Source organism: Pseudoliparis swirei, unplaced genomic scaffold, assembly GCF_029220125.1.
Source record: "Pseudoliparis swirei isolate HS2019 ecotype Mariana Trench unplaced genomic scaffold, NWPU_hadal_v1 hadal_199, whole genome shotgun sequence".
Lineage (NCBI taxonomy): Eukaryota > Metazoa > Chordata > Actinopteri > Perciformes > Liparidae > Pseudoliparis > Pseudoliparis swirei.
In genome coordinates this window covers 1-10627 of record NW_026613435.1, presented here as the reverse complement: position 1 = coordinate 10627, position 10627 = coordinate 1, and the positions used below count along the sequence as shown (strand labels likewise).

The 10627-nt window shown below is 42.6% G+C and overlaps 2 protein-coding genes across 2 annotated transcripts; one reads left to right on the top strand and one right to left on the bottom strand.

Annotated features, from left to right (window-relative positions):
• Window positions 1-265: 265 nt before the first annotated feature.
• Window positions 266-7830, top strand: LOC130191640 (telomeric repeat-binding factor 2-like; the record flags this gene model as incomplete). The annotated part of the gene is made up of 13 exons (XM_056411292.1): window positions 266-436; window positions 832-936; window positions 2160-2296; window positions 2482-2568; window positions 3958-4098; window positions 4442-4560; window positions 4654-5166; window positions 5799-5933; window positions 6353-6469; window positions 6564-6689; window positions 6985-7067; window positions 7163-7200; window positions 7471-7830. Coding segments are annotated over 13 exons (1931 nt in total), but the record flags the coding sequence as incomplete, so codon positions are not given.
• Window positions 7831-7890: 60 nt separating this feature from the next.
• Window positions 7891-10307, bottom strand: LOC130191641 (60S ribosome subunit biogenesis protein NIP7 homolog). Its single transcript, XM_056411293.1, has 5 exons — window positions 10201-10307; window positions 9998-10084; window positions 9766-9904; window positions 8687-8827; window positions 7891-8308 (listed from the first exon to the last, which is right to left on the bottom strand). The coding sequence occupies exons 1-5, from the start codon at window positions 10254-10256 to the stop codon at window positions 8189-8191; spliced, it is 543 nt and encodes a 180-aa protein (XP_056267268.1). The 5' UTR covers window positions 10257-10307; the 3' UTR covers window positions 7891-8188.
• Window positions 10308-10627: the final 320 nt, after the last annotated feature.

The window sequence follows — 10627 nt, the reverse complement described above, 5'->3', positions numbered from 1 at the left end:
AAGTAATCTTTTTTCACAACCTTGATCAGGTCTCGTCTCATTTTGTAGGATTGTGAGATACTAACCAGTCTTGATTTTAATTTAGAAACGAACACTAGAGTCATGCGAGTATATTCACATTAAACGCATTTGAACTATTAAGCTACCTGCCTTGTTGTGTTGCCATATCAAACAAGACGAAACGCTGCCTGACAAAATAACTCCGGGAATAAATCACCGGCGTACACGCCTTCGCGGATAAATCATTACGTTTGACTCCCTCCAGCTTCCGTCGTTGGTGTAAATATGGCGGCAAAGGAAGCCGTAGACGGTTACAATGCCGAAGTGGAAGCTACTGTCAACCGCTGGATAGTTGACTACTATTCATTTCTGGCGTTTGAATTGTTTAAAAATGGAAAATACGCGGAATTCTGTGACGTTAGAGATTTAATTCACAGTAAGTAACCAGCGTTCTCGCCGTTTGCTCGCTTCATACCTACCAGACAACGAGTTCATGTGACTAGCGTTAGCTCGCTTGACTTGTATTCGTCGTTATCGTGACTTGTTTGTGTATTTACTGAGTCCTAAAATGTTTTGCCAGCCTAGTTTGAGCCGTGTTGCTCGTCACCGACAGTATATATATACGATTGAAGTATCGGCGTGACATCCTGGGACTGTTTTATCCACTGATTGACGTTAAGTTAGTTGAGCTCGTGGGTTGACGTCATGCGTTAACGTGCCACCACGAGTTGTGTCTGTGGTGATCGTTAGCCGGACGGTAAGTGTTTGAAAACACTTCGTGTGTGTGTGTGTGTGTGTGTGTGTGTGTGTGTGTGTGTGTGTTCTCTCTAGGTGTCCTAGGTGTCTTGGTCCGTCATGTGGAGCCCTCGGATGTCTTCAAAACAAAGATTAGAATATTGCAGTTTCTCTCCCGGATAAATGACGGTGAAAATTTGGGTGAGTAATGCCTTCACCACGTCACTAACTTTGGCACAAATGTGTTTTGCTTGTTGTTTTTCTGTCGTAGCATCTCATCTGGGTTTCTGTGTGACCCTGCCTGGTACTTTGGCAGTTAAAAATAAAATGGATATTCTTGACCCATTTTGAGATATTATATATAGAAGTACAAAAAAAGAGCATATGTGGTGACGCATGGGAGTTATCAACAGCACTGCATTGTTACACAGAACAATGTCAGAACCTCCGGAAAGCAGCCGCCCCAGACTCTGTCTCTCCCTCCACCTTTTGAATAATTGTGTCTCCGGTGTTCCCGGACATCTTCAACACCTCCTTGGAGACATGCCACGTTCCAGCCTGCTTCAAGGCCTCCACCAGAATCCCTGTCCCCAAAAATCAAAGGATGACTGGACGTAATGACTCCAGACCCGTCGCCCTAACCTCGGTGGTCATGAAGTCTTTTAAGCCCCTTGCAGGGTCTGTACGGTCATAGACAACCTGGAAAAGTCCTGGAATTTTAAAATGGTCATTTCCAGGCCTGGAAAAGTCATGGAAAAAAACTTAAATCATAAAAGTTTGGGAACAGTCATGGAAATGTTGATATATTCACATGTTCATTTACGCCGAGTTTGAAATAATTAATATAAACATGGATTTGCACATATATAATATAAACATTTATATAAGTCTTTAAAGGAATAAACATGAATAGAAATGTTTATTCTTTTAATCAAACTATTGTCTCATTCATTTGTTTCATTTAAGGTGAACTGTATGCTTTGGAATTCTCATTTTTTGAAGACAAAATTCTCTAAATTGTTCATGTTTATACCGAGATTTCAGTTTGGTCGTGGAAATTTGGTTTAAAGTAATAGAAAAGTTATAGAAAAGTCCTGGAAATCCATTGGTCAAAATGTGTAAGAACCCTGCCCTTGTCCTGTCCGACATCAAAACCCTCACCGACCCACTCGTCCGCCCACATAGCCAACCGGCCTTTTGACGATGCAGTCAACGACATTCTGAGATGTCGAGCTAAATGTTTGGCCACTGGGATTCACCACCTTTTTAATTGAATAGTCTCGTATTATAAAAGATGTGAAATGATTAAATGTATCCTTGCATCCAAACTGTTAAACCGGATTCAATGCTTTTCTTTCCAGAATCAGTCGTTCAGTGAGCATATTGTGACCCATACCCCACTATTGCTTTGTCTTTGCCTGCAGAAGTATCCTTTGAGCCCGATAAGTCACTTTCTCCTTTGGAATCTGCCCTAATGGTCCTGGAAGACATAATCCAGGAAGGCAGATTGTCAATGCCACAGCAGGATTTTGAGAAAGTATGCACTTCATTAAAAGAGACCGTAAGTGGATTTAAACATTTTATTTTTTTACAAATGCTGTTTTTATTAAAAGATGCAGCTTAAATGTGCTTTGTGTGTGTGTGTGTGTGTCATACTCCTGTCTGCCATAAAGGAATCAACTTGATAAACTTACATTTTCATCGTATTTGTGTAATAACACATTATTTAATTTTTTCTGTCCATAGATTGTGACGATGTTCATTAAGAAAAATAAATTTCACAAAGCAAAGCAGGTGCTGGACAAACACTTTACCAAAACAATTTCTGGCAAGGTGAGCTAATTGACTTAAGCAGCAGGTCTACTCTTAACTCAATTGCGTACAATTATCATTTAACTTCTTCTCTTTGGGTTACTGCATTCATATGGTCATTATTTGCATTATAAGTACATTGTTATTGAAAAGCTGCAGTGTCCAATGGAAACAAATGTTGCGTAATGAATCATGAAAATTCATGGGACAATATTACATTTAAATAAATCCAATGATTAATCGCCTATTGGTACTATGTACATCATAGCAAAACGTTCACATGTACTCTCCGTATCTTCGTCAGTACGACAAGAACAAAATAACTGGAGTAACATTCCTGGTGTGTGTACTTGCACCTGGCTAATAAAATGGATTCTGATATGGGAAACAAATGACTTTGTAATCAAAGCACATATTTCTTCTATTTACCTTGTGATCCCGCTGAGCGACTCCACTCAGCCGAGTAGTTAATCTCTTGAGAACCGAGAGCTGCAGGGTACGGCTGACCGGCCTGTGTGTCGTCTCCTCACCTGCATTCCTCCGTTAGCCGTGACCGTCGGTGTGTAACACACTGACCGTATGAGAGGGCAGTTAAAGAGGGAAGACATCAGAGCAGCGAGGAGATGAGTGGCCAGCAGAATCCTTGATTGTGGTTGATGGAGCCTGGGGCCTCCGCAGCTTCCTTGTGTTTGAGTTGTTCGGCTCAACCTCCCTCCTGTAGTCATCATTCCAAAGATGCTGGGTCAGCCTCATCATTATCACACAAAGACAAAGGATATCCAGGTTGTTAGATTTTGTAAAATGTCCCAGTCAATTAACTGTACTTGATTAGTTAATGTTACACATCTCCACAGGAAGTATCACACTATATATTTTTTCTTCAGTTTAGTCTTAGTCTAGCAGTTTGTAGAAACGACTCCCTGAACTTCCCTTGGATAATGTTCGTGCATTCAAGTGTAGAGACTTGCATATATATATATATTTTATATATATATATCTTCTAAAGCAGAAGAAGCAACAGCTTTTATTTTTTTTAATGGCATCCTCAGTCAAGAAATGCAAATGTCTACATACTGTAACTCTTGAGGGCTTGTTTGTTTTGGTTCTTCTTTTATAGTAATATAATATCTCAACAACCAAAATGTTAAATAAAATCAGGCTTATCTTTAGATGCACAGTATTATTATTCTGGAGGAATCGAAGGTTTTCTGGATTTTAATTTTCATCACAGATTTAAATGTTTTTTATATAGTGTCCAATGTTGAGCCATCATTTGATTTATTACATCTAATTGTTTTTAATTTGACTTGCATGTCTATACATTTTGAAGAAATGTTCATGCTTTTGACTGATTTGTGTATGTTTAATTAATGTGTGTGTGACATTACTTTATGTCTGTGTTCTCTGTAGAAAGTTGTATTCTTGGGTCTCATCAAGAAGAAGAGCAACGTGCATAAAGTCATCGAGCAAATGGACTTCCAGCAGTTCAAGGTGGAGATGTTGGCCTTCTGCCAGACGCTCTACACGGCCACCGTTCCCTTTCTCCACAGGGTGCGTCTCCGTGTTTTAGGGACGAGATATAAGCTCGTTGCATTAAAGCGTTTGTCCCGCGTTCTTCAGTTGACGAGATGTTGATGGAATATAAAAAATAATTTGATATTTTATCGCCCATCGAAGCTTCAAAGGCCCTTCAAAGTTAACCTCACGGATTTTGCGATTACATTTTTAGAAGCATATAAAATTGTTAATCAATCATTAGTCCTCTTCAGACTTTAGAGTCCAATAAGAAAGCCCTAACCTGTAATGACCTTCACGTTGGTCCAGCCGGTCCACGGATGCAACACTGTTGATTTGCTGATGTTGGTGCATGTCTTTATACTCGTTTGTGTGACAGGCTGCAACCGATCTGATTGGTCGAAGACTTGCGGCGCAAGACGCCGATGGACCCGATGAGCAAGACGAAGCCACGCCCCCCTGTCTGCAACAAACGATCACCATCCAGTTCCTCCCACGGTATGCTGAGCAAGGCATCATCCGACTCGCGTTTCTGTGCCTTCTTGTGCCCCTTTTTCCACCTCTTTTTCTTGCGTCCGTCTGATCTGCCAGCACACATATAGTTATCCAGAGGACCAGGCTGGAGGCGGCCCACAGGGCGTTGGCGGCAGCTGCGGGTGAGAGAACATTTGCTCAGCTGGAGGAAGAAGTGGAGGAAGAGGATCAGGCGAGGAAAGAAAACCTCTCGCGGCGCCTCTCACCTGCCCCCGCGGACTCGGAGGAGGCTGGGCCGTTCCAGAGAGACTCGGGAAGCCCCATGGAGGCCGACCAGCCGCCACGAACGAACGCCGTTTCTCAAACAGAGTCGAGTTGTCTCTCAGAGACGCCCCCGGGGCCGAGGAACCGGCGGCCGGACACCGTGGCGCGGCTGGTGGTGGAGCCGGACAGCCAGGGGAGCTCGCAGAGCACAGCGGCGTCACAGGAAAGGGAGGCCGATGTCGGCGCAGAAGAGCCCCCACAGCCGCCGGCTGTACTCGATGAAAAAGACTCGCAGAGCCTTGGGGCCGATAACGAGATTTCCATACCCGTGCGGAAGATCCGCAGACGGGCCAAAAAGTCCAGCAGGTAAATATTTTTTTTAAGAAACATACTTTTGGGCTGTTTTTACAAGGTGGTCACAGAATGCCACCGAGTCGCGTGATTTGGTCTGCGGTCTTTTTAATGGATGGTAATTTAACGGGCACGTTGATAAGTTGGGCACGTGTGTTTTCACTGATGAAAGCTGCGCCATCGCGTCGGCCGGTTGCTGTCCAGCATCACTTAGTGGAGATGAAGGCTTTCACTAGTGGCGTCTCAAGCTGCTGTCAGGCGGGCAGACGATCACCTCAGGGTGGAGGCCTGCGTGGGCATGCGACACGTATGCGGGGGTGTAACGGCACAGCATGTTGCGATCCGGACCGCTCCTTCAAATACTACTGGGTGTGAAATAAATAACTATTACTTTAAAGGAATTAATTATTATTTAGATTAACACAAATGTTAGACAATAGGGATTACGTCGTCAGTATCGGGTCACCTTTGACTGTAAGATGACATTAGTTTTCTGTATTTTCCCTCAGAAACGCATCCAAGCAGGTTCTGATGATACAAAGTGCATCTCCAGAGGCGAACATATTTATTCCACCTGGCTTCATCGCTTCTAGTTCTCTAATTCTCAGTTAGTGTTCGGCACTAAAACGGCTTGTTTGGTCATGCAGAGCCTCAAGCAGTTTGGCAGACAGTGAGGAGGACCCCCACGGCTCTGTGGACCCCCACGGCTCTGTGGACCCTCACGGCTCTGTGGCCAACGGAGACATTCCTGTGGGAAAACATCACAACCGTTTACTCGGCAGGTAAGTTCAAATGTACAATATCACCTTGCATTGGCTGATTTATGGGTTATTACTATGTTGTAATCTTGATGGGGAACTGCTCTGAACTGGATGAGAGGTTGTCTACCTCCCAACGTTTATGGTTAAACAGCCTAAAATTGAAGTTTGGATCTGAGGATATCAAATAGATATTGGTTGTTTAAACTCACTGTAAAGTCAATTTGCACGAGGAACCTTAAACCAACGCTTTTTGATTCCAATTTCTGGGATCCGGCAGGAAACTAAATGATGTTGACGTCTTTTTAAAAGTACACATCGTGCTATGATCTTTCCAGTTGTAAACATGGTAATTGAATTTGACATAGACCAAAGTATGATTTTGGTGAAAACACACCTTTTCCTTGAAAATGCGTGTCTGAGTCGCAACTGTCGTCCCGCAGTAGCTCCATCAAGTCTGAACCGCCTGCACCGGACAGCGGGGCAGATCCACAGGAGTCTCTCTGCAGAACCCCAGTGCGGAAACGTCGCAAACAGCTGGCCAGCCATAGTCTCAGCGAGCAAGTCCAAATCCAGCTTTGATCTTATCTCACTTATGTTCGATTCGTGATTCAATGGCTGTCGACGTCTGGTAAACGTTGCGTCTTCATGCAGGGTTCCTGAAGCCGTCGTTATCACAGATTCCACATTGGACAGCTCCCCCGAGCGGTCCGCCCCTCAAACCAGCTCGACTCCCAACAAGGACCCTGCTCGGGTCGAAGGTCCTTCCCACACCAAATGGTTCGTGAACATTGAACCGGCAGCGCAAGCACAACACGAAACTTAGTATTTTAAACCTTTACCAAAAGATAACTTGGCATGCATTTTGGCGCCTTTTAAAGCCTCAGGCTGTAAACATTAATCCATCTATTTTACATATCTCTCTGTTCATTTTAAATGATACATTTTCCTCCTGGAAATCTGATGTAACATTAAATTTTATTTGGTCTTTTGGACAACTGTAGTCGACAACGGCAGTTATGTGTTTGTCACAGCTGTTTATCAACGAGCATCATGACTCTGCGCTCGTTCACAGGAAAGTGTTGGTCAACACCGCTAAGGAGAGTAAAGTTACGTGGAGCGATGATGAATCCAATGTAGGCGCCGAAAAGAATAATGGTAATATTTCTGTTTCATTGCTTCTACTTTTTTTTTTCTATATAATTGTGAACAATCGTGTTCATGTGGTAATATATCTTTGTTTTGCCCTGAAGAATTGGCCAATGAGAGCGTTTCAGGCCACAGGAAGAGGGTAAGCAGAACTTGTTTTTACCTTAATAATTAACAAATTTGTCATGGTGTATTTGTGTTCTGGCTACATATACAATGTTTTCTGAATGACCATCTTTTTCTTGTATAAGTATAACTTTGATTTTTGCATTCAAAATGGATTTGCTACCGTCCCGCAGCTTTAAGATTTTTGATTGTTGCAGCAGTGGATGAAAGCACCACTAACAACAATTTGGTTAGTTGCATTAACTCAAACAAAGCCGAGTAACCGCGCGTTGCTTTTGTGTTGCAGATGTGGAGTGCGCGTGAGACAAAGAATTTGAAACAAGGCGTCAACAAATTTGGGGAGGGCGCCTGGACAAAGATCAAGTCCTATTACGCCTTCAACGACCGGACAAACGTCAACCTGAAGGACCGATGGAGAACAATGAAGAAGTTAAACATGATTTGAGTAGTTCAGCAAAAGTTCAAGTGGCCAGATGAACAACATGAGACCCCACCTCCACACGAATGTATTATTCCTCCTGTTAAGTCTCCCTCACCCGTTTCAGCATTCATGCTTCAAGATGGTGTACAATGTTAAGTTTCTGGTCCTTAGTTCAGGGTTTAATTTGTAACTGTTTTGTTTTTTAAATTAAAAAAATATCCAATACTGTTGTGTGCATTTTCACTGCAGCTTTATATCAGTGGTAAGCTTGCCGAGACAAATAAATCCAAAGATATTATGGATTTATTTTAAAAGATGACATTTACAACAAAATCAGAAGAAAAAAAACTCCACTTAATTTGGATTTGGAGGATGTGATTAAGGAATCCTGTAGATAGCAGATTAGCGGCATCTCCAAGGAGTTTTGTTTGTCCCCAGTATTGTAATTATGGGACTGTTGTAACATCTGCTATGAAGACAGAGATCCTTCTGATAAAAAGAAAACAGCTGTTCTGGGTGAATGTTGCTGAGGTATGAATTGATGAGACAGGTGACTTTTCACAATCCAGCTGTTGGTGCGTCGTCATGTTAATGTATCCTCATTCCTAATGAACTCTCCTACGTCGGCCTGGTGGAACACAACGATGGACAGGGGGTCCACTTGCCGACACGCCAAGGTAGACTTGGCTGCCACGCCAAAACCCTGAGAAAAGAAACACACGACTGGTTTACAAATCCCCTCCGACTAAAGACAAGCTAATCATCTGTTTGTCATGTGATCTAAATGTAATTATTCTGAATGAAGCCTTGTTGGGCAGGGCGTGTGAGCAGTGTTCCCATGTGTATTTTCAGCATGAGTGGCCACAGGCCTTCAAAGTTGACCCATATTGGTCAACCACCCTAGAAGAAGACGGATCTTCAAAAATACATTATTTAAAAATCACCAGACGTGACATGTCATATTAATAAATATGCAATTTTATTATTTGTTGTGCTCATCCTAATTAACTACATTCTAACACTGATAGGTTAAGAAATAAAGTAAATAACTTGACAGAATGCTCATTTCCTCCAAACTTACCAGTGGCACATCCATCATGGAGTAGACCACGACTCCCTGGTACTGCATCGTGTTATCTGTGATTCTCCCGAGCCCGGCTTTCAGCACATGGTTCCCGTAGAGGAACGACTGCTCTGCTCCAGATTTCACCCACACTTTGAACTACAAACACACCGGCGAGCTTAGCTGAAAATGTGCTCTTAGTAGCATAAAATACAAAAAGAAAACAGGACATAGTGTGCACAAACAGCCAAATCCCAGTAAATTATCGACACAAATCTCCAGACAGCCTGTCAAATATACACCAAAACTGAAGTACTATATTGCAATGCAGGGATGCAAACAGGAGCACAGACCATGTGTCATACATGCAAGTTAACTTATATTGTTAAATACCCTAGTAGCAACACAATCTTCATATTGACCATAAAAGCGGCCTCCCCTGTTTAGTTTATTAAGGATCCCCATTAGTCGACACCGTAGTGGAGACTTCTTCCTGGGGTCCAGGCAAAAAAACATTACAATACAAATACATAAAATGCAGTACAGCATGATCAATTGACTTAGAAAACAACATTTACATTAAAATTAAAATAATAATACCCAAATATCTAAAATAATAACCTAATCTACGATAATTTCCTTTCTGATTATTGCTGCCTTAACCCTTGTGTTGCCTTCGGGTCATTTTGACCTGATTCAATGTTTCACCCTCCTGTTACCTTTATATTTACTAACATATTTTACCCTTTGGGTTCAATTTGACGCCAGCAATTAAAACCTCCAGAAAATTATTAGAATTAATATTGTTTTCCAAGTTTAAGTGTGAGGCACTTTATGTTTGTTTGTTGACGACCGAAAGAACACCGACATTAAACATTGAATGGGGTCAAATTAACCCGAAGGCGGCAGGAGGGTTAAGTTTCCTTTTGAAATCACATGTATTCCCCTGTGTCACTCCTCACGGCTCTTGCTGTAAACTCTTCAGTTGACAGCAGTGCATGAATGAGGCTGGACTGAAATGGACTTCAACATGTTTATCCCTCGTGCGACGCGATGCAAATGCAGGCAGCAAAGACGCATGCAGCACCCACACCTACCTTTGCATAGGGCGCCAGGAACTCCAGAGCTGTGATGTGCAGGCGGAATTTAATTGTCTTTGTGAACTTCCCAAAACACGTTCCCACCGACACGAGCTTGTCGCGGGCAATGTGCGTCGCCAATTTCAGAATTTTCTCACTGCGGAAAGACAACGAGGAGAAATGAATTCATGAATGATTTGAGAAGCATTAGCTACACTTCGTTACCACAACACGTTGTATCCTGGATTACCTCATGTAGTACACGCGGTCGTTGTGCAGCCTGAAACAGTAAGAACCGTCAGGTCGGTCCACGAGTAGTTTAATGTTGTCACCGATACTGTTTGGAGAGAAAATACAAGGCTCACACACGCAGGCTAACAGATGCTACCATATTGTTCTCTGATTTACGTCTTAATAGGCACACGACACATGTCCACCCCCGAGTCCACTTACTATTTCGAAAGCTTCTCAAACATAGTTTTCGTCTCTTCGTCTGTTAGTGGCCTCATCCTGAATATTAAAAATGATTTTTTTTTTTTTTAAACCAGCGAGTAGTGTTGTCTCCGGCGAGAAACGTGAAAACGTGGGTAAAGCACGGAAACCGTCACACTTTACGGCGGAAGTCGCGTGACGTCATCGGGGCGCGTAGTTCCTGGTTCGTTTTTTTGTTGCATTCTTTAGCTTTCAATCGATCGTTGGCTCTTTTTTTTTTACTCCGACAAAACCGGTCGTCATCTGGTGAGTTTATTCTCTTTTTAAAAAATGGTCATACGTCTCGATAACGTGTGCACTATATCGCCGGTTTAGCAATAACTTGAGCGTTCATTCGCTTTTTTACATTTCGTTTTTGTTTTTTTGCTGAACATTGAAGTCACACCTT

Coding starts and splice junctions, on each gene's coding strand:
- LOC130191641 (XM_056411293.1), bottom strand. CDS start 10,256: ATGAGGCCACTAACAGACGAAGAGACGAAAACTATGTTTGAGAAGCTT. Junction 9,905..9,997: donor GACCGCGTGTACTACATGAG/GTAATCCAGGAT, acceptor GTCTTTCCGCAG/TGAGAAAATTCTGAAATTGG. Junction 8,309..8,686: donor CCATGATGGATGTGCCACTG/GTAAGTTTGGAG, acceptor TTCTTTTCTCAG/GGTTTTGGCGTGGCAGCCAA.